At 45.8% G+C, this 24465-nt stretch overlaps 1 protein-coding gene across 1 annotated transcript in view; it reads right to left on the reverse strand.

Moving 5' to 3' along the window:
* Positions 1–16835, reverse strand: part of SLC8A3 (solute carrier family 8 member A3) — an 80205-nt gene extending 63370 nt beyond the window's left edge. The window contains 2 exon segments of the mRNA XM_035539622.1: positions 15069–15565; positions 15567–16835. Coding sequence (XP_035395515.1) covers positions 15069–15565; positions 15567–16835 — 1766 coding nt within the window.
* Between the last annotated feature and the right edge of the window lie 7630 nt (positions 16836–24465).

Raw genomic sequence — 24465 nt, forward strand, 5'->3', positions numbered from 1 at the left:
TCCTCATGCTCCCAGGGCATGTTTGATGAATCTAGTCAATGCTGCTAACCTTAGGCTGGAACGTGGGTGGCTGTCACAAGATGGCACAGCTCACGTGGGTCCAGTGCCAAAAGCACTAATTTCAAGACTGATCTCTTGTAGCATGGGTCTGATAGCATGACAAGCAGCCATGCCAATACCCAGTGCCCAGAGCATCCCCTCTGGGATCTGCAGGCTGCAATTAGCAGGTGAATGCACTGTCTTCTCTGGGTTGATGAAAGCACCTCAGCCCCTATCGATTGCCGATCAATAGCCACTTCCCATCTCTCTTTCAGTTTCTGCAGTAGCGAGTGTTAGTAATCAAATAAGAGTGGCAGGCTGATAAGATCCTGTCATCAGTGCACCAGCAAAATGGGATTCTAGATCTAATCTCCTATGTCACATTTCCAACCTTAATCATCAATATTTAACCCCTCCAAAGACTGAAGCAAGTAGCCACAGTTTTAAGACTTCAGAGGAAACTTCCTGATGTCCACCCAGGCAAAGAAAGCCAGTGGAAGAGACCCAGGTTTCCTACTCTCATCGAAAGCCAGGGGAAGCAGCAACAATTGCAGGAAAGGCCCGTAATGGTAGCTATTACTGCTAAACACATCTTTTCATTAATTCTTCTTGTACATCTAAGTTAACAGAAGAAACAAAAATGTCATGCAGTCACAGGGCTCTAAACTGCCCTTTTATTCTATTTTTCACAAATTTTATATATATATATATATATATATATATATATATATATATATAAAAACCACCAGAAATTTGGGGTTCACAAGGATTTTTTCACATGCTCATCCTCTGGGCCTGTGAAATCTCTGCACCCTCTCAGCTAGGAAAAGAAAAGTCATTCCACCCTGCACAGGACTTAAATATTTCGGTGCTTGCTTGCATTCCTGTCCTGGCAGATCTTGGTTAAAATCATTCCAGTTTCATGGCTATTTACTGATATGTCCTCACAGCATATGGATGCCTGGGCTGCCTGAGAAGGGACACTTTGAATAAGCTGCCACGACTGCATGGATTCTTTTCCTCCAACCCATCACGTCAAAATGACAGCAAAACACTGTATGCTGGGTGAACACTGTCCTTGTCAACAAAACAGCAAATACCAGCCATAAGATGGTTAATGCCATCCCCTCCACCCACTCCAACAGCAGGAGCCTTTCTATCACATCTAACAGGCTCCAGCTTGGGCCCTTAGAGGACTACTCTATTTAAAATAGAATGTTAACAGAAAAAAAAAAAATAAAAGGAAGAAATTCAACCAGACATTAAGGTTGAGAGACAGCCAGGCTAGTTGTTGTGTTACTCTGCATGAAATACACAACATTTGAGATCTCAAATAGATTGCACTTCTGCTCTCCTTATCATTAGCACTTTAGAAACTATTATTTCTGATATACTTCTGCTTTTTCCACCTTTCCGCTAAATCTCACGTGCTACAGCACTAGCAGTCTCCCGGGGAGCTCTGCTACAAGTCTACTTAGCATCTCGCCTGCTCCAGATGCAAAAAAAAAGGCACAGAATGGACCTTGGCTGGGAAATCCCAGCTCACCACAGATGTCTTTCTTCCCAGGAGCAGGAAAGAAGGGGAGCAGCCTGAGGACACCTTCCCTGGGCATCCCAGCAAGGGCTGCAGCTGATTCTCTCTTACATGGAATAAACCTCTCCTGAAGCCTGCAAAATCCCAGGTCAGCAGCACAGACTTACAGGGCTAACACTGAAGATGTGCTACACTGCTGACTCACGCCCAAGGGGACCAACAAGCCTGGTGGGGGAATATGGGGCCCATCCCAGGCAAAACAGGACCATCACGGAGGGATCATTTATGGAACGGTGTTTAGAAATCCATAGCTGAACATCAGCATCATGTAGGCATCTGCTGTTGTGGTTTATCCACTGTATTGCTGATATCGATCCTCATATAGTTCACTGATTGCTGGTTAATTATATGCTGCTGCTAAGTCAATATACTGCTTCAGTCCCGATTTGGTTCGAACTGCCCGAGGCCAGCAGTTCCCCCCGCAGCGCAGCGCAGCTCCCTGCCTGCAGAGCTGCTCCCAGCCAGCTGGCCCCCAGCCTGCGCCGGTGTGGCAGCCGCATCCCTCCAGGCAGCAGGGGCTGAGCCCTCCAGGCCCAGCGCAGACCCCCTTGGAGCCGGCGCTGAGCTCCACATGAACACTTCGTGCTCACCCTTCCAGCGGTCACTGCACAGTCTGAGAGCTACGGATGGCTCCTCACAGGATAGGCACAATGCATCCGACCCTGCCAGCCCCAAAACTGCCCAACTGGGGCACCCCCTCGCCCCAATCGCTCCCTGCCCTGTGGTACTGGTACCATACAGCGCCCCGTGGCCACCCAACGCAGCCTGCTAAGGCACAGCTGCTCCTGGGCAGCAGGTAAAGTGACACTTTATAATATATATATATAGTATGTATATTAATATAAATGCCAATAACTGCCACAAAGAACTGCCCGAGGTAACCAGATGATATTACCTCAATATTCCTTAGGCAACCTCTGTGCTCTGTCTACTGGAGTTCAGATAACCTTGGGCATGCTACTGTCCCACCATCTTGTTACAGAAAAAGCGTTTAACCATTTCTAAAGGTAAATGAAACGTGAGCCAGCTGGTAAAAGCTGTTTCCCTTTGAATAGAAAACTTGTGTTATTCCACAATGATTTCCTTGTGCAAGTGCAGGTGAGCAGTGAGAGTTACTCCAGAGCTGTAGCAAAAACATAACCCCTAAAGCAGCCAGGGAAGAGCCTGTCACAACTGTTTGCTTAAGTCCCTCTCCTGCTCTAGACAAAGATATGGTGCTTGAGAGCCATCAGGATCTACACAATGGCTCAACGTTTTCTTTCCTGCTGTACCTTTTGTTTTGCTGCAACCTTCAGAGCTAGGGACCATCCTTACAGATACCTGGATGCCAAGAGGGGAGGAGATGATGTGCACTGGGAGGAAAGCTGCTTCTTTCTTCACTCCAAGCTATAATAAGTTAAAGGCAGCAATGCCTGAAAAAGAGCAGATGGCTTCCCAGTGCAATCTGAAGCGTTCATAAGCAATAGGTAGTGCAAGGAGGTAGGCTCCAAGATGCTGTAATTTTGGGGGAGTCTGAGCAGAGACAGCAGTAGGGAAAAGTAGGAAGCAGAAAAAAGCCCCTCCTTCCCTTGGCTTCCCTCAACAAGGCTGGAAGCTTCTTCTCCAAACAGTTAGTGGCACGGAAACGAGGACATAAACCTGAATCTACTTCCAAGACAACCCCACTGACTGAGAAGTCCTGACAGAGGTATTGGCCCCACAGCAAGACACCAAACCCCAGTCCCACACTAGGGAAGAAGAGCAAAGCTCCATGGATCTGAGCAAGTAACTCTCATGCATTTCTCTCTATCATTATGGCCACCTTGTTCTCCATCTGCCTTTCTCCAGAGTACTTAGCAATCTGCAGCTAAGCTCCTTCTCAAGCCCTGGAAGCACCCCCACCATGGCCCTGCAGGCCTGCGATTCCCTGTATGATCATCCCCAAGGAGGGAACAACTCCATCTAAACACACCTCTGCTCCACCTTTGTTGACTCACCCCCGAGACACCAGTCAAGGACATGCATTGGGATTCAGATCAGATGCCTTTGGGGTCAGCACAACATCCTCCTGGCTCAAACAGGCGCAAACCTTGCTCACTTCCCCCATCACCTCCCCACAGCGCCTTCCCTACCCTCTTCCTTGCCTTCATCTCGTATTCCAGAGGCATCTGGCTTACTCAGAGCTCCAGCATTTGAGGGCAAAAAGAGGCTTTGGGATTGACAGGCAGCAACGTAACAGCATTGACAACAACTACAATCTCATGACAGGTAGATGGGTTTAATTATCCGCGTGGGTGGACGAACCTTCTGGGAGAGCCGTCTGGAGCTGCTGAGCTACAGAGGGTTGGGGCAATACAGCCTTCCCAGAGCAGCCGTCAGACCTGAACAGACTAGGGGCGTCCCTTGATCATGATGCTGTTTCCCCGTGGACTTCCCAACAGGAAATTCCTCTACATGATTTCTTTAGGCTACGCAAAGTCGTTCTGAGGCCTCACCTCACCCTCCCTCTCTGGTTTTCTGGAGATTGATTTAAGCTGGTAAGAATAAATTGAAATTGCAGTATCCCATGGAAAACTGCTATGTGTTGGCCAGGTTCCGTGTTCCTCACTGCCTTAAGCCATCTCAAATGCTGCAGAGGATTTGGTGAGAGTGTTTCACACCAGAGGTGCAAAGCATACAAGATAACTATTTCTCTCCCCAGAGCATACCGACTCCTATTAAAATTTTACTATCTGGGGCAGGAAGGTAGGAAGGACACTTTGCTTGCTCTGCAGCTCACTTCCTTCAGCATACCTGGTATCACATCAGACTGTTGTTACCCAACAAACAGCAAAAAAAAAAAGGATAAGGAAAATTTCCAGCCCATCAAAACCCCCAGGAAGCTTCAGGGAGCAAACCCGTCAGAGAGGACGGTGAGACAGAGGTGAGCAGCCCCAGCCAGAGGGTGGGAAAGGAGCTGCGGGGCCGGCGTGCCGCTAACGGGTTTATTCCGCTGGCAGGGATCCCCTTCGGCAGCAGGCGGGTGAGCGCTGCAGCCCAGCGAGCTCAATCTGCGCTAAGCAGATTAGTTCCTTACCGGTGAAAGGTTCTGGGCAGCGGCAGAGAGTTGCTCACCATGTGACACGAGGGGGCTGTCATTACGTTTCATAGATATGATATAATTATACGTTCCCTGGAGGGTACTTCTAATTGAATTATAGGGTGTCTCACAAGTATTCTGGGCAGCGGTTCGAGGAAGCTCTCGCCACCCAGAACACGATAGAGATACCCTTTAATTCCATTAGATGTACCCTCCAGGGAGTGGGCTGTTACACTGTGCAGCGATTCGCTCAAAACCCATCTCTCCCCGCCAAAATTGGAAAGGAGGTGCCCTTAGCACAAGTTTTGTTGTTGCTGCGTATTTTTCCCTTGGGACTCCTTTGCAGCCTTGCCACCCAGTGAAACTCCCCAGCCTCCAACCCAGGAGAGAAATCCCTCAGCAAGGGCAGCCACTGTCCCCTTTCCGGGACTGTCCCCTTTCCGGAGGGGACAGTGGTCCTTTCTGGATCACTTCCCAGAACAGATGCAGCACTGCTCAAGGCGTCACATGCCAGGCTAGATGTACAGGGAAGGTCTCAGCTTCCTTTGGAGACCCCTTCTCAGTCTTTCCTAAGACAGTAAGAAGAAGCTCAGGGGTTACCAGGTATGCAGCCTACCTACCTGTCCTCTTGTCCTGCCCTCCAACACAGAGCTGCAAACAGCTACCTGGGACAGGGTCACCCTCCATCCTCTCTTCTGCGGGCTGTTCACCAGGGAAACCACCCCACACTTACACTTCTCTCCTGCTCCAAGACTGCTGCCTACAACTCACTGTCAGCCAGCAGAGATGTCACAGCTGCTGTATTTTTTGTTTGTTTGTTTGTTTTTCTGCTCTGTACCATACAAAGGATGGGATAATCGGGCCCCTGAGCCTATTATTTTTTCCGTCACCTCAAGGGAAAGCCAGCACCAGCTGCCCACCACAAAGTTGAATGACCTACTGAAGCTGCCATCAGTTCTGACTCCTACAGACCGCGCTCGCTCCCATGTCTCGCACCACCCCGCTTGTCAGGCCACAAAAAGAGCAAGGAAGACAGCTATGTCAAGGACTTGCTAATTATAGAAAACGAAGATGTTCCTATAGGAAAGGCAGCACAGTCACCGCCGAGATAAAGCACACGGCTGCTCACGCTGGTGTGCGAGCAGCAGCCAGGAGCCCAATGCACTACACCCTGCCCAGCGTGCAGGTATTGCTCTGCAGCATGCAGCTGATCAAACTCCAGGAGCCCGGCTGCCAGGCAAGCAGTTATTGCTCATGCATAGTCCATTTGCTGTGCTTTTGCATTATTCACAGCTCTGCCCACCTCCGGTGGTGTCAGCTAACAGGACACATCTGTGAAAAGCTGCCAAATCACACATTTTCCCTCCCCAACTCCACTACAGAGAGAAAAAAAAATACTATGAGTTATCAAAGCTAACACTACCAACCCCAAAATACTTTGGGCATCTTAAAGAAACACTTCTGATGTCTTAGAAACAGACAGCTTAGTACTTATTTACTCTTGCACAGCCAGTACGTTGTCCCTGGCACCTTCTTGCTCACTAGCACTGCAGCCCAGTTATCTCTACTAAAGAAGGCAGAGATAGAAGCATTAAGCCAACATGATCAAGCAGATGAGGTAAAGGAGAGACTAATTCAGGAGGAAAGACAGGTACAGCAGAGATAACAGGAGGGGGAATTTCTACATTAAATATTGATGGCTTTACCACACTTTAAGGATAAAAGCAGAGCAACATGGTGCCTAGGTGGTATTTTTTACGAGGGTAGGACCTCTTTGCCTTGCTTATCTCATGGAAAGAGGCACAAAGGCTCAAAAGGTAATTCCTGCTGCAATTCACTCTAACAACATGCCTTTACATGGAGTACTAGAGAGGCACAGCTGTAAATAAACCATTGTGACACACTCGCCATGCCAGAGCTGTGAAGGCAGGAACAACCACAACTGAAAGCTCTGCTTGGCCAGGTCAACAGTAAAGAAAGAAAGAAAAAAAAAAACCATAAGTGTTGGAGGAGATCATTCCCAATCTAACAGAGAGACCAGAAGATCAGAGCCACAGATCTTACTTACATGGGTAGCAGCATCAAGCCCTGGGCTCCTTTGATACCCAGAACAGCTCAGCACCATCACTTGGGAGGAGCTGGCAAGGGGAAGGGCTGGCCATTGCTCCTGAGCAGCTGGTGTGCATCTGTTCCTGAGAGCAGCAGGACATGGTGGAAGCTGTCAGGATGTGACGTCTGGAGCAGGGAGCAGAATTTCCAATCTCTCTCTTCACCTGTTGTTCTGCTGGGGGAGGCCAGAGAACAAAGGAGCCCAGGTGGACATAGGCAGCTATGCACGAGGCTGGGAAGTGGTAAAGGGAGCTTTGAAAAGGCACTGCAACCTGCCCTGCAGCAGACCCATTCAGGAGAGGGGAGGCTCAGCGAGGACAGGGCTGGCAGCTGCTCAGGCTGATCAGGCTCACAGCGTGCAGTCACAGTGCCACACTCCATGCGAGGCTCATCAGGCTTCAAGGCAGCCCAGCAGACATCTCCATCAGCCTCCTAAGGACAGGTCCTGCAAACCCTGGTGGGAAGAACTGGTCCTGTTTCCAGGTGTGATGTTCAGGTTTCCATCACACTGCCCTTCCAGCCTAAACCATCCAAATGGCCCAACTCTCTGAGCAGCCAGTGCTCACACTACGCCAGGACTGGCTCCAGTTGAAAAGCTAGCAGCAAGAAGTGCTGGCACCCAAGCAGAGACTTGAGGGGCCTCATCTGTCAACGGTCCATCTGCCATGACAGCTGCAAATACATACCAGCCCAGATTCCTCCCAGCTTTAAATCTGCTGTTTTCACTGAAGCTAAACAGAGGATGAATTTGGTCTACGGTACTTACAACGGCTAGAGTGGCAAGTTCTCCTATCATCACATTTTATCCTGCCATGAGGTAAATAAGAAAGAAGCCACATTGCTAGCAACAGATAAATCACCTCGCATTTGAAACAGGTGCCCTCTTTCACCAAGGTCAGCTTCTCCTATTTAGCCACAACAGAAATGTGCTTGAGGACCTCTGGTCAGGGAGGCTCTAGGCTCTGCCATTCTCCGTTAGAAAAGGATAAGTACATATTTGACTCAGAAACCTTGCTGGCACTCTGATCTGCTAGAAGTCACAGATACACTAAAGTAATGCTGTAATTAATGGTCCCACTGTGGGTTAGAAAAAACAACAACAAACATACCTGCACTGGAGCAATGTAGAGTCTGTCAAGTCTTGCCCCCAGCATTTCTTCTCAGCCCTGAGGCTGCACTATTTAAACTGTGGCTTCTCCCCTTTTTGTAAGTAGGAAACAAAAGTGATCTGTGCCTCTGCAATCCTGTGTGTAAAGTGTGTGTCTGTAGGCCCCTCATTCAAAGGTGCTTCATGCAGTACTGCGCAAGCCAGTACGAGTAAAGGAGGCAAAGCTCACTCAACCCATGGTAAACTTGTTTTATGTTGGATCAGTTCCGGTCTGTTCATTTTTAAATCCAAAACTTGGTTGCATTGTTTTGCATAATGAATTTTCCTGTGTTTGCTCTAAACTAGGAATATCACTGGTTTCCCAGAAACCTCCCAGAGCTGCCCCTCTAAAGGTTTCCTACTCCAGGATCCCATGAGGCTCTCAGGGACTCCTCTGCTAGATCAGAGCACACACCAGCTCTGCAAAGCCTAGTGCACACCTCTCTTTTGAGCTTGGGTTCTTGTTTTATGCTGTTACATAAATTCATACAAATGCCTCCTCTGATGGGCAAGAAGTCACAGTCCCTGAGACAGCATGCCGTTTATCCTTCTTCGTGAACTGATGGCAAGAATGTCCACTCGACACCTGCCAACAAGACTATCTGGGAAGGTAAAGGTCAACTCAGGGCTCCTCTTCCCAGGATGGTGTCACCCTCTCACATTTGTAGGGGATGATTTCACATACGCTCCAGGAACAGTCGCCTGACACCTTGCGCTAATCCCCTGCAGGTCACACCACCTAGACCTCACAGCAGGTCTCATGCAGAAACTCAGTGTGTGTGTGTAAACGACTTCAGTTAGATTAGAACTACTCCTACTATTAAAAACATTAATTTAGAGCAAGAAATAAATACAACAACCTTTCACAATGTAGTGGGGTTGTGGTGTTGGTTTTTTGTTTGTTTTTCATTGGGACCAGCTCTGAGACTGCCAATATCAGTAACCAAATCAGGTCACTGGAATATAGAAGAAATATGTTGCCTGGATCAAGAATTCAGATGGACAGGTCAGATAACTAGCCATGAGAAACAAAATTGCTCTTCTCCTTTCTCTTCAGGAAATCATTAAATGAAGCCATAGAGCAGTGTTGGAACTTCTCCTCTGACTGTTCCTTGTAATGCTACTATCTCCTTTTGAGGACAGCTACTACTGCTCTTCCTTAATCTGGATTAAAACAGGAATCAAGAACCTTTAATTTATGTGAAGGCGGAGCAAGAGAAAGCCAGGAGGAGCTCATCCTCTGATGGGAACAAACTGAAAAAGAGTTTGGAGGATTCACTAAAAGTTAAATCTCAAGAGAGCCAAAATGGGAAGGAATGGTGTCCTGAGAGAAGGAAATCAGCTTCATACAGCAAATTCTCACCGCCCGGAATCCCACTACTTAGACTTAACACTTTGAGAGCTGTTCTACTTCGAGCCCAGAACATCAGGATCAGTGCAGAGTGTATGAGGGCTGTGGAACAGGAGTCCAGACTAGATTATCAGAATAATTTCATCATGACCTAGGTCATTAATTTGTGTCACCACAGCTGACATAGATAACCCAGGGTCTGCAGATTCAGTACACCTCTATGCCATACAACCAAAATTTAATTTAGGAAAATGAGCACCCAAAATTGCAGTTACCGTTGACAGCTTGAGGGGGATAGGGAGGTATTTCAGCTGCTGCCTCTATCTGTACCAATCTGCTGCCTGATAGCTGGGGAGGTCAGTGAATCTGCATAAATTCATTGTGGTTTTCAGTAACAGGAAATTACAAGTTTGATGTGCACAGACCCTCCTCTGGAGGGTGCATAGGCCAGCAGTTCAGGGAGATTGGTTTTATTCCTGTCCTTGCCTCTGATCTGCTGGGTAATCCAAAGGGAACAGAAGTCACCTTCTCTGCATTTTCCCCCCCCACTTGCAAATAAGGGGAATAATAACCCCTGATCTCCTTTGCAAAGTTAGACCTCATGGTGAAACAACACACAGAAGAGCTAAGCATTTCCCTCAAAATGCTGCAACGATGCCTGTGTAGGTGATCAGATTAAAAAATTGACAGTTTCCTCAAGCACTGAATGGCAAAAAGGAAGGACAATTAATTACACCAAACCTCAGTTTGATGTCCTTCAAACAAATAACTGCCATTTACTTCTCTTCACTGCCACCTTTCCCACCAAACAAGGGTGGCACAGCACACAGGAGAGAAGGTGACAGAAGCAGACATGGAAAGGCAGCGTGCAACTTACAAAGAACCTCCTCTGCAAATCATAAAGGCCAAAAGTAAGCAAAACCTCACTGGCTATCAAGGCGGCCTGAACACGTTTGTCTCCAGCAGTATCTGTACTAAAGGAGGAGACAGCCCTCCCATAACTGAGAGCTCTGCCTAACACACACAGATAAATGGCTCTAGGTTTCCATGTGTTACCAAAGCCATTCTTTTTTTTTTTTTTTTTGGTTTTGCAGGCTATTTAATGCCAGTTTAACATCACAGCTTCTGTCAGCATCCAGCTTCTCCCTGAGCCATAGGCAATACACAGTACAACGGACTCAGGGCAGATGGCTACACCTTCAGTAGACTGCAAATGCTGAAAACAACAAAGCAACCACATACATGGGCAAGCAACAAAATAGATCTGTTGGCCTAAACATTAACTGCAGCAAACGCCACAGCCACAGCAGAACTTGTCGCTTTATCATCCAGCTGGCATATCAGTTAGCTACTGGTAACTTGTGCATCTTCCTAAAATTTCTGAAGCAAGACAGACAAATTTTCATATGAATTTAATAGCAATTTAAATTAATTTAAAGTTTCTTCTCTTGACTTGCTGGGAGTCCACTTTATTATGCAGAAAGAAAATTCTTTAAAAAGAAACTCACTTTTTGCTCCTGGCCCTTAATGATTTCTGTATTGCTTGGACACAATAAAGCAGCTTGGTCAATCCTCTTCTACATTTTCATACATCCAGGAAACCAAAGCTTACTTACATACAAAGTTATTTAATAGGAAAGTGGTTATTTTGAAAAAAAAAATCTAAGTTTTGAACTTGATCCTTCAAGAGTTTCCTTTTAGTCAACAAGAAAACTAGGAGTCTACTTCAGCTGCTTAGGTCATACCTGAGCCTCACTGGAGCAGAAGTTCAGAAATAACAAGCGTAATGAAAAAGCAGCAGCCTTATCAAGTATGTAAAACCTGATCAATTCCCTGCTCAACAGATGACAGCATTCAAGATTACATAGTTTGATTTATAGCTATCCAACACCCATACACATCCATACGCACACATTGCATATGACCATATTTCAGTAATAACGGCACTGTTTTGAGCTTCCTCATCCCAACCTGCTTTCTTTGTGCTCCCACCCAAACGTGAGTAAGGAAACTTTGACCGTGTTAGTCTAGAAAGAATCACAGAGGCAGTAAGCAAGAGCCGGTGGCAGGATCTGTTTTCCTCTTACCCTGTAATTTATGCATCAACTCAGGTTTTTTTAGTCCCTCATACTTCAGGGAAAGCCTCTTAAAAACAACCCTGATATGGTTTATTTTATCTTATAATGTTTAAGCAAAGTCCCCTTCTCCATTTAATTTTAAGGGGAAGCGCTCACTGTTATCACCACTGGCCCTGGGGATTTGGTAGATGGCAGTCTCTCTCCAACAGTTTGATCTCAAAGATGCTGTGTAAACCAGTGCCCCTCAGATTAATTAGGGCATTGCTACATTTAAGGAGGCTGACCTAAAATCTACTTAGATTGCCTGCCACTGCAGAATGCAATCTGAAGGCTTTTAATTCATATGTTAGAGAATGAGCTGAGAGTAAACTGCAGCCTTTACCCTCCTCTGGCTTATGCTGAGCAGCATTTCTTTGTGGTTGCAATCATAGCATACGTGCATAACCACAGTAAACCTTAGCACTGTCTTTAAATAGCTGCATGAGGTTTCCCATGCACTTGCTTCCTTCTTGACTCAAAAATCTTATAAAAGTGACTCCACAAGGAGAATGAATAGGTTAAAGTAGTGAAGGAGGCAGAAACCCATACTGAGTACGTAAAAAATCATGAACAGCTCACACACCAGAGCGGAAACCCATGCTCACATTTCACATTTCCTAAGTAAGGGCATAAGCAGCCAGTTAAAGCAGGGAGCACATACCTCTCCTTGCTTTCTGGCCCCCTGTCCTTAGGACTGTCTCCTGAACATTGTTTCCCTGCTTTTCCTCCTGTTCTGCAAAGGGCTTTGTGGACCCTCAGTTCCCCTTCAGTGCACAGCAGACCCCAGCACCTCCTGGCAGATCCCCCTCAGTGGGGAGGCGTTTCAAAGGCAGGCCCTGAAACATTCAGCCAGGCACAACCTTGGCTGTTTGGTGACCCAGTGTCTTCATACAGCCTTGTACCGCACAGTGCAGGGACCACTTACTCACACAACGCCCTCTGGAACTGCAAAATTGCCCCAAACACCCTATATTCACCTGTCCTCCTAAACTAGGGGAAACCAAAACTAGATGGCATTTGCTGATTGTGGGTCTGAATTCCAAATCCAGACCTCAATTGCCTCAAGTTTGTTCACAGCCTGAATAATTTCTCAGAATTATTTTTTCTGCATTCAGATTTAGAAACCATAAACAGGAGGTAGAGATGCAACTCACCTATTAGCACCTCCAGGTTTCTACAGCTGCCTCCACCCACACCTCAGCAAAGAACAGGCAGCACCTGACCTGTGTTCAGTGAATTTAAAGGCCAAGGGATGATTACCAAAAATTATCTTCACATGTTTCCAAACCTAAAGTCCATTCCCAGAAGACCTGGAGAGTTAAAATGCAACCTGGGAATGAATAAAGGCAGCTTGCTGGCCTACGTGGTTAGGCTTACTAATTTGAGCAATGTATAGCAATTCTAGTTTCAAAATAAATATATCTGTTGTTCCTATGGCATAGGTGCCACAAGGGGTGCTAGAGCTCCCCTGTAGCTGGAAAACTTTGTTCTCAGCAGCCTTCCAACAGAGAATTGAAAGCCACATTAATGCATTAAGTGTGGGCACAATTTTGAGTACAGCACACAGGTTTTATCTGTGCTCTAGGGCATCTTCTCTGGGACACAACCACAGTGCAAAGCATCTGGCATGTACTTGTTTTCTGGACTGCCTTCATTTTCATTAGAGTTTGTCCTACAGGGATGCACATGGTCCTGCTGAATGTGGTTTGTTTTAACCCAAGTGAAGCAAAAATGCAGTTACACTCTGACCTTCTGTCACACTTTTCAAAGACAAAAATAAGTCTTCCATCAGCAGGCAGATAAAAGAGAGTACAGTTTGGAGTAAGATGGCTCATGGCCTTATTCTCTGGTACCCCAAACCTGCTGGCCTTTCACTGATGGATCTTGAAGTCTTTTTTCTTCAAGACCTGGCTGGAGCATGGCAGTACTCATTATATAAAATAAAATAGAGTAGATCAGTTGGAAGGGATCTTCAAAGATCATTGAGTCCTACTGTCTGACAACTTCAGGGCTAAACAAAAGTTAAAGCACATTATTGTGGGCATTGTCCAAACATTTCTCAAGCAATGACAGGCACGAGGCACCAACTACTTCTCTAGGAAGCCTGTTCCAATGCTCAACCACCCTCACAGTAAATGATTTTTTCCTTATATCTAGTCTATTTTAGGCAGTCTCCTCACAGGAGACTGTATCCACACAACTGACCTCTTCATTGCTTTCCCTGGAGAAATTAGCTTGAGGCTCAATTTAGGAGACTAACTTGCCTTGCCCATCTCTCTGAAAAGGCCAGATGAGGACAGCTGATCCTTCTCCATCTCTGGATTGTGGCTGAATCCAGCCAACCAGGAACTCCTGTTCCTTTAATAGGGAAGGACATGTACAATCAAGCATCAGGACTGTGTATATTAGCTGGATTAAGTGGTCTAGTGGGTTTAAGGCAGAAGGTGCTACTGAATTAGGGCATCCCTACTCCACAGCATTTAATGTATTAACATCCTTTTGGGTACTGTAAAGGGAGGCTTGGTACAAAGATTTGCTTTCTCTGATGCCAGTTGCAAGTCTGCACAATTCTTCCTTTGATGGCTCAAGTGATTAGGTGTTAACAAGAGGAACCTAGGCACTTAACACCAGGGAGTTTTAGCACCAGGTTCACACCCCCTCCCTCTCCCTGCTCAGCTAAGGGATTTTTCTCATTCCCCACTAATGTTAACAGCAGGTACTTAAAGCAATTAGACATTATCGCCTCCCTGGTCTTTATTACTTCCTAGCTTCATATCAGCTACTTTGTACGCAATAAAAGTGCTGAATTAACAGGACTGGTGCAGACCATTCTGCTTCCCTTCTTTATTCTGTATGAAAACACTGGGTCATAGAGCCACATGGACAGGCTGCGAGCTGCAGTGTTTTAGACCATTATTGCCAATTGCCATGGTATTTTACAAGGAGAAAAACCACATGTAGTAAAAGAACGGACATAGGAAGATCATAGAGAAGGTGACGTGGGGAATATGGGTAGACCATGGGGACATAAAGGCTGGAAGGATTGCACAAGTCCAAGCAGAACAGCTTGCAGCTGTGCCTATGCTGTGAATTAGGTACCACACAGATCTGTGAGTTGCACAGACAGCCTAAGGACACAGGTATGCGGTAAGGTACTGTGTTGCTCATGTGAAAATAAAGCCCCATACCTACTGAGCAGCTCTTGCTTGCCTGGGAATAACTGTTGTCAACTTTTTATCTTGGGATAGCAAGAAACTCCTGTGCCCTCCATGTCTGGTTTGCAAAAAGAGGCTTTCCCATATTTGCCCTGCCAGTTAAAACCTCCCTCTTTTTCTTTTCCCTCTACTTTAACTCACCATTAACCCATAGCTTGAGCGCAGGATCTCAGAAAATGATGTATTTTCATCCTACCCCCTGCAGTATTTCTAAGCCTCACTTTGTCACTTCCCTCTCAGGGGGATTGTCATTTCCCTCTCAGGAATGACTCTCCTAAATCCTGCTGTCGGTTCTTGCCTGAAAGAGGTAAGTAGGGAAACTGAAGGAAAGCTGAAGAAAGGAGCCTGTCCCTCGTCAGCGTTCACCTGTAATGGAGGCAAAATGTGGGGTTAAGCACCAAAACTAGACCCAGAAACAGAAATGAATGGGGTACTTACACAGTTTCATCATTCTTGAACTCCAGCTCCCCATAAGTGTCTTCAAAGTCTTCTCCACCTCCTTTTGCTGTCCCTTCTACTGTCCTAAATGGCACTATGACTGTACCCCGAGCACCTGATGTCCTTAGGACTTTGACTTCCATCACACCAATGCTCTCACTGACATGTATAACATCGCACTCAAATGTGAAGATGCCAGCATGGTCATCATCCAGTATAGTCACTGTGGCCACACAAGGAGAAGCCAGTATGGCCTTTGGGTACGGGGAGTTACCAAGCTCTGGAGGTTCCTCACTCTCAACCACACGGAGGTTACTAAGCCGAACAAAGAAATGCTCATCTTCTTCAAAGATGTCATCATCAATAATTCCCACTGAGAATTCCTTCTGGGTCTCCCCTGATTTCAAGACAACAGTCCCCTCTGTAAACTCATAGTCAGCACCAGCATTGGCAGAGCCATCCTCTGTTTTATAGTCCACATAGATGGTCTTGGACACTGTCCCCTCCTTTGCGCACCACTGTCAGGAGAACAGCACCACAGTTCTCAAGACACTGGTAGGAGCACGGGTCAAAATAAATTTTGGAGATGAATTCCTCAGGTTCATCTGGCCGCACCTCGTGCAAGCTGGTGCTCTTCTTGGCTTGCTCAGCTGCATGCTTCTTCAGAATATTGCCAGCTCCTGTCATCATTCTGGTAGCCTGAATGCGATAAAAGGCTCTGCTCTTCTGCTGATGAGACAAGGCATAGTAGTTAGCCATTTCTACCAGCTGGTCCAAGTCCTTCTCTGGGTGTTTTTGCTTCAGATCCTTAAGGATTCGGATCATCTCTTTGCGAGATTCATCTACCTCCTTCCCCTCCACAGTCACTAAGTTTCCATCCAGAAAGTGGGAGTTCATCATCTTGCCATCCATCTCAATTCCCTTAGGGTGATCGCCTTCTGATTCTATGATAATGCCCCTGTGCTTGTCAGTACGGTACTTTTTGTGCATATACTTATAGAAAAGCAGACGTCTATCTGCTATCCAAGCCAGAAGGACACAAAGTGGAAAGAAGAAAAGTGTGAGCAAACCTTCCCAGACCTGAACCACACCTGGAGAGAAGACAGCGAGAATCATGTACAACCAGATGTAAGCAAAAATGCTCCATGCAGCTGTGACAAAGAAAACTCTCAGGTGTTTTATCTTTCTGGTTTCCCCATCAGGGATCACGTAGACACAGATGGCAATGATGATAAACATATTGAAAGCAGCGCTGCCAACAATTGTGGATGGCCCCAGGTCTCCAGCTATGAATCCATGCCCGCACACTTCTATCAGAGATAGAAGGATCTCAGGAGCAGAGGAGCCCAGAGCCATGAGAGTCAGGTTGGAAACAGTTTCGTTCCAAATCCGAATGGTGGTCGTTGTGGTCTCTCCATTGGGTTTCTTAATTGTGATTTCTTTCTCTTGTGATGTAATGACCTCTATAGATGCCATGAAACGATCTGCAATGATGGAGACTCCAAGGAACATGTAGATCAGTGCTACAAAGTACACAATAACGCGGGCAATTTTGTCCCCAAGGGATGGGTTTTCTGGGTACCATATTGGCAGGATAACACCCTCCTTGCAGTCAAAAGATCCTGAACACGAGCTGTTTTGTACTGAACTGGTTGAGTCTCCCGTCAGGCCAGCATCCACCTGCAAACCATGCAAAAACAGCACAAAAGTAACCAGCCCAAAATGGAGGAAGGCTGAGGTGAGAGGCTGCAAGCTTAACCACGCCATACACAAGATGCAACTTCCACTGTGTAGATCCAAAAAGGCCGAGAACCTGAAACAAACAAAACAGAGAGGGGGGAGGGAAGCATGAGAGAAAATAAAGATGCAACATTTACCCAAATGCACTTCAGTATCTCACCATGGAAGAGTACTGGTAGAGATGCAAGGGTTGTCTCTCTGTCACTCTGAAGAAGGTATTTAGCAGGGACTCTAACAAAGTGCAGCACTTACATGCCCAGCAGATGAAGATGAATTGCTAAAAAAGTAACTCAGAGGAAAACTATGTAATAGCCTGCGCTTGACCTACAACGTATGCAATAGGAGTACTGAGTGCTCAGCTGCCGCTCTCCTAATGATGCCACCATGTTCCCCAGAACACAGCAGTTCAACTCAGCACAAGAAACCAAATCTAAAGGCAACCCTCTCTCACCACCCAGGGAATAGGACAAGTCAAGGAATCACGAGCAACACAAGAAGCGCCATTTAAGGCCAGTGAGCAATTTCCAAATGAAGTTCATTTGTAGGACATAATTCAGTTACGGAGTACCTTGGTGGCCAAACATCCCCATAGGCAGCACCTCATGATAGGCTGCAGAATGTCCAGAAGGGTCCCAGGGCTCGCCTAACCTTCCGATGAGCAGGGCCCCCACATTAGGAAGTAAAGATGTCACCAGGGAAATAGGGAAGAGTACTTGTGCTTGGCAAAGCTCTGAAGGCCATTTCTCACCAGCTTTTCCACTCCTCCACACTGGAGGATCACTGTTTTACATCAGTAATCGTACTTTCAAAAGGTCACAGAAACCTACAAAAACACCACAAAGATCTGTGCTCACAAACCGAGCAAGATACAGCAAAATGCATGTACTCACAAATACTCCTCCTGTGCCCCTAAGAAAGTGACGTATTTTCAATTACCCTCTAAAATGAAAGTAATCTCTAAGCTAAAATGCCAGGCAAAAACAAAGCAGCTGATTGATGTATCATGTAGATTTGGGCGTATCAGTGCACAATAGTGCCTTCTGTTACTTGTGGACTACATTGCTGTAGGACTTGTACCAATTAAAATTGGAATCTCAGTCCTTCACTTTGTCATGGACCACACTATTCTCCTTCCTTTACACCAGACATCAGGAAGAATTTGGTCTCAGGCTTAGCTGAAGAACCACATTTGTGAGTCCAGCCACAGCCAAGTACCTCACAGGAAACATCAAACTTAATAGCAGCAGTATCTAAAGTATTTGGATGGTTCAAGAGCCTTAACTCCCACTAACTTTCATTGAGGATTGTACTGCTAAATCAGTAGGACCAGAATTCATTTCCCCTGCTGTAACTATCTAAATCTTGGGCAGTAAATTAAATTAAATTTAAATAAATTAAAAGTCGCCTAGGCTCCCTTTGTAGTCAGAGGAAAGAGACAGTCAGTTCCAGGGGATGATCCTTCCTATCCCACCCCATTCTGATCCAAAAGATGTATTTAAGATGCACATCTCCAGAGAGAATTTTGTCCTTTCCCATCTCTCTCCATGGTTCAGAGACTATGTCCAGACAATTTAGAACAGACACCTAACCTTCAGATGGAGGCAGTTCAAAGGGATGAACTGGTCCCTGAACACTTGAGGGGGTCCTGTTCCCGCCCCCCCCCATCCTTTTGCACTGTATGTATTCCTGGCTACATTTTCATTTTATTAGCATTAACAAAGGCATCTCAAATGGCTATTTTATCACTATGTTGTGTTGCTCACATCTTCCCAAAAAGCGGGTGCAATCTTCCCAATATCAACAAAAGTGTTTTCAACTTTCAGATAAAAATCTATAAAGACAAGCAAAACAGGAAGGAAAGCGTGAACAAGGACTGCAAATGAACAAAACCATCCCTGACAGCGCACAGCAGAGGGAAGAGAATTGATTATGCAGTATCAGGATCACAAATCCATATCTGACACCCTTGATATGAAAAAATAATATACTTCTTCATGTCACCTGGACTAATTCAGAAGAGACAGATTTTCCCACATTAGCCTACTTCTCTCTCAAATGTTGATTTATCTTCCTTTATACCCCAGCCCCTGGGGACCAGGGGAACATCAGCCCCGGGGAGGGCTGTTGGGCAGCCTAGCTTTCTCATCATCTCCCTTCTCACAGGGAAGACCGGGCTACCCAGCACACACAACCTGGCTTCAGTTTGACACTCCCATTCTGTTTTTCCTCCCTCTCTGCAGGGTATATTACCAGGCTCAGGGAAATCCCTGAGAAAGGGACAGAGTCACAATGAGCAGCGATGGGCTGCAAGGTAGATGCGTGCACATCCACGGTAAGATGACGTTTTCCAGGTGCCCCTGGTTCCAGGTACATGCAGAGAGCAACTGCATGTGCACAGCGGCTCCAGTACACCCCGGGCACATCACTCCTTTCCGTACTGCAATTGCTGGCAGGTATCCATGAACCTCTTGACTCCTGCAGCTTCCAGAGGCTAGTTAACTGTACAGCAGCCAGTAGGCACAGTGTCTTCCAGGATCACCCATGTAGAAACGTCTGACAGAAAGACAGGAGTCATTTCAGAGCCATCTATGTGACTCAAGCTCTTAAATTTGGTTTCAAACATGACTTTACAGTCTAAGTATCACTTAAATTCAGAGCCCTGTCTAGTAGTAGCACAATGACTAAAATGCCCTCTGAAATAAATCACTGCTACCCCCTCTCTGTGGTACAACCACCTTGTGTCATTAATATTCTACATCCACCTCAGTTAACACTGTGATGGTTTCTAACACTAGCCATGCCTCAAAACAACCAGGGGCCTCTCCAGCCCTTGTTCAATTTTTAATTTGATTTTACACAGAAGGTAATTCTACTACTATTCCTCAAACTAATCGCATATTGCTTCAAAAACACCCTCTGTCAGGTCAGCCTCTGTGTATGCTTTTGGACCTCCGAACTCAGACTATTGGTTGTAGGCTAAAATCTCAGAATTTGAGAAGACATTTTTTTCACTGGTTTTCACTTGCCCTGACAAACATTTTAAAGTTAAGTGGAGGTCACAATCATTTTCTAAAATGATACAACAATGATCCGATCCTGCTATTTTTTGACACAGACAAAACTCCCCACTGAGATCAATAGGAACTTTGCCCATGGACACACTGCCTAATAAGATCTTAATATGCTTTCATTAACATGAACAGCATTAACCTAACCCATCTGAAAAATACAGGGAAGCATTCTGACTCCTCCCATCCCCCTTGGGAACCAGTGCAAAAGTGCTTCACAACTCAGAATAAAACTATTAAATTTTTAAATTGCCGTTAATAAAATATTGAAGTAACAATTCTAACATTCAGAAGGCAGAGGATGGAAGAGTTAAAACTCGCTCTGTAGCTCCAGGTCAGTAAGGTTGCTTATACAAGATGCAACGTTGTGCTCAGATGTATCCCCTACACTCAGTCCAGAAACCTCAAGAGGGGACCTGTGTGTGAAAGTCAGTTGGCATTGGGTGATCTTCGGCTTTATGCCATCGAGATCACAGTTCTGCTGATTTCCCCCACCTCTTTGCTCTCAGACATCTCACACAGATCTCTGCCCCACTATCGTTGTCACATTGAATACATGCAAATAAAGGCAGTGGTACTGAGCGAAGTGCCCCCTGTCTGGTAGGACAAGTTATGAGAGCAGTCCATCAGTGCCAAAGAGAGAGCAAAAGCTGAAAGCACCAGTGCAGCAGAAGGAGACGGTGTTCAATATGAAGGCTCTGGGAAAACACGTAGCAGTATTTTTTTAGCAGGGGGAACTCCTTCCACAAGAGTTGACAATGGCCACGTGATCCATAAATCCATAAATAAAACCCATAAATATAAAGATCCGTTTTTGAAATACTTCTGGACACAGTCCAGAAAGTAGCAGGGACCATGCTTGTCACTATTAAGCCTGCAGTAGAAAATGACAATGGACAACTATCAAGCTCCTTACGTCTTTTATAATGGCTGAGTTTCAGAAAACTGGGGGTTTGCTGCAGATTTATAGCAAGGCAGAAAGCTGGGAAGGCTGTGTAGATCCCTTGTACTTTAGCATTTACTATACAGCTGCTCACATAACTCTAATGGCAAAGATAGTTTCAAAAGGAAGCATTCATGACAAGAAACCAAACAAAGAGGCAGGATAACGTGGTGATTGCCACATACCATGTGCCCAAGATCACTTCTCAGTAAATACAAAATCAAAGGCAAAACTTTAAGTTTCTATTCATTTCTTATTCACGTAAAACTCCCCTTAAACTATCATAAAAGCTAGAATCTTTGAATTTGACCTGCAAATAATATTAGGTTGTCCGGCACCTCCCTCTCCCTCCCTCCCTCCAGATAAATCAGGCGCACTGAGCACATCTGGGGCCATCCATCCGCTCTCCCCCTGACTTTAGTCTACCCAGGAAATGCTGAGGATCAGATAGGAGTGCTGGGTGAGCCCCAGTCAGGCGTGGGTGCTGCCCTAGGTCCAGACACAGACATCTCAGGATCCAGGGCTTTGTCTGCTTGACAAACATCTGTCCCAGTGCAGAGCAGATATGGTACTGCTATTCGTGTTATCTTACAGTCCTGCTCTTAAGTTGGAGGAGACAGAAATAAGGTTCATCCTAATAACAGGGCTGTTATTAACAGTGCAGAAAAAGGAAAAATTACCTCATATTCCTCATCTCCAAAACACATAAAAGCTTTTTGATTGAGCACACGTTTTTGATAAGCATCAGCAAAAAAGGAAATTATAGCCTTTCTGCCAAAGAACACAAATAACTCAGTTTTCACATAAGTATTATTCCTAATTCACACTCCTCCCAAATAAATCCATAAAAAATATTTAACACAAAACAAAGTATATTTTCAATCATCTCTATTCAAGTGCCATCTATCCCTGTCTTCATCACTACAACAGGACCCAAAGCATAACTTAAGATTTACCTGCAATCCACAAGCAAGAGCGATGTAATTAGATCCATTTTGTCAGACAAAGGCAAATTTTAAATCACATATGAGGTTTTAAGTGGTCACTGATGGCATGCACCTATCTGATATGAACATGGCCAAAACCCCAGGCTTACCTTACGCTGGATATTGTACAGCAATAGGCAGTAAAGCTCCCTACTACCACACCAGCTGTATTTTACAAGGAAAAAAGCAACGTAACTCATGCTTAGGCCATGACAGATCCCCAGAGTTCAGCTCTATAGGAAAGTTATGGCAGGGGGCCATAGGTGCTTGGTTGTTTTGCACTCCACAGGAAAAATGCCCAAAACCAGAATTAGCTGCCTACAGAATAACCCCCTCGATATGTGCCAAAAGCAGCCTTTTTTTTCCTCTCAACATCATGCAAACAGCTACTGTAAAAAAAAATTAGCTCTTGTAGTAAGTTTTTTAATATGTACAAGCTGGAGTCTCTACTAATTCGAGTAGTATGGTAACCTAGCATGGTAAAAGGGGTGTTAATTGACAAAACTGAAATTTAATAATTCCTTATAGAAATGCTGCAGTTACATTAGTTTGTCCCAGAGGATGACCTAAATGGAGCACAAGTCCATGGACAGCCAGGAGCAATCTCCAAACACTCAGCTTACCCTAGGGAACTGGTCCATGATGACTTTTCTGTATTTTAGTGTCTGTGATGCTCCTGGAGAAACAGTGCCATAAATAGCTAGCCCATAAAGATGCCCGTATTTAATTGCCCCTTCCAATGCTGTACACTCTGCACTTGACTGGCCGGGCATTTTACTTCCCTGTTCTCACCCCAGCTGAAAAATTACAGCCTGCCTTGCTCTCTTGGGAAACGAGCTGCAAAGACCAGTGCTCCCAGAGCCTAGCACCCAGACCACCAGCAGGCAGACAGCCAGTCCCACCGGCGCCGTGGCTTACGCTCTGTGCACAGGGACGCAAATGATGAGCAGGCAGGCATCAAAGGGAACCCTTCAGCGGGTCACACTCCTGAGAGCAGTCCTAATTTATGGCATGGGCCAGCATAGCTTCCTTCAGAGCCATGGCACAATTGTTCTTCCACTCCTGGTACACGTCCACGTGCCTGAGGCTCTGCAGGATAAGGGAGAGTGAGTGTTACCCTTTCTATTTTTTCCCCCAGAACTGAAGCTGTTTTTACATTCAGAAAACAAAACTTGACATTTAGGCTGACACATATAGTAGAAGTGACCATCCTCCTGTTTAAAAAGCAGTATTATTTACTGTGATATGGGTGTATTTTTATTTTCCTTCTCATTAATAGTACACTGTCTCAGTGCTGTCTTTCCAAATGGTGTTTAGTAGCACTTCAAAGCAGCCAGTTCACATGGGAGGTAGCAACCTGCTCTTTTGCTTTGGGGATCACAGAATCACCAAGTGGCTGAAGCCAGAAGGGACTCTGGAGCCCATCTGGTCCAACCCTCTGCTCAAGCAAGGGATACCTGGAGACTGCTGCCCAGGCCAACCACATGCACGTTTGGCAAAAAGTCACTGCTGCAAATTTCTGCCTTTTGGAAGTCACCAGGAAGCCTCCATTACAGGTCTTCCAACCTCAGTCTTTTTATTGCATTTAGAGGTGTTTCTAAACACAATTGGAGCCTTTAGGTGCCTGAAAACACAACCCATAGCAGTCTGAACTGGCCCCTAACTGAGAGGGTAGGTACTTTCAAGAGCACTCTTCAGGCCCTCAGTTTGCGCCTATGATGTGAAAGGCCCAGCTAAAAGGCTGAAATGTTTTCCTGTGAGGTTTGGAGGGCAGATGGAAACAACAAAGTGGAGTTATTGGCTCACCCGCTTGGTGGCCCCCACCACAGGCTGCCCCCCAACAAGGTATGGGGTCGCAGCAAGCGCTGATTCCTCTGTGCACTGATGACTGCATCCTGCAAGGCACTGGCTTTCATTGCCTCATCTTGGTGGTTATATTATAAAGAGCAGCAAAGACCATTTGGGGAGGTGGGGGGAAAAAAAAGATTCCAGCACTGTGAGGAAAACTTCTTGTCAGTAAAAAACATTTTATATAGTGCCTGTGGCAGCACACAGGGCATGTTATTTACTGTTCCTGCTTCACCGACATATTATACTGCTGGTTCAGGTGCCACCATCAGAGTGCAACTTATCACCTGGTAGCTCACAGCATCCTAGAGGAAAGATGACAGTGGCAACTCGTGGCATTCCTTTAGCATTCTGGTGACAGATCTGCAGTGGCTACAATTAAAGACCCTAGGATTTGTTGTCAACAGCACATTTGTGCTGCAGAGCCACTAGTTACTTGTACAGAGAGGTGTGCTAAATTGTGAAGAAGATGGGGAAGAAGTGCTGTGGTCATATTTCACCCTCCTTAGATACAGAATTAGTTTAAAAAAAACACACGTTTGAACAATTTTTCTGACAGAGAACACCCATTTCAGGTGAACAAGGCAACCCATGTGATGTGCTGGATTTGAGGCATCCAGCAGCAGGTCAGGGAGACCTTCCCCTGCCAGCTCCTGGGGATGATGCCATGGGAGTTCACCCGGGCAGTGGGGCACACACTGCTCCAACCCTCCCACAACAGCCTTCTGCCTTCCTTATCTTCTCCCCCCAGGAGGAAAAATTAATATTTCCAATTTGTTTTTGGTCTGAACACAGACAAAACTATGTTTTTA

This window comes from Cygnus atratus, chromosome 5 (genome assembly GCF_013377495.2).
Source record: "Cygnus atratus isolate AKBS03 ecotype Queensland, Australia chromosome 5, CAtr_DNAZoo_HiC_assembly, whole genome shotgun sequence".
Classification (NCBI taxonomy): Eukaryota; Metazoa; Chordata; class Aves; order Anseriformes; family Anatidae; genus Cygnus; species Cygnus atratus.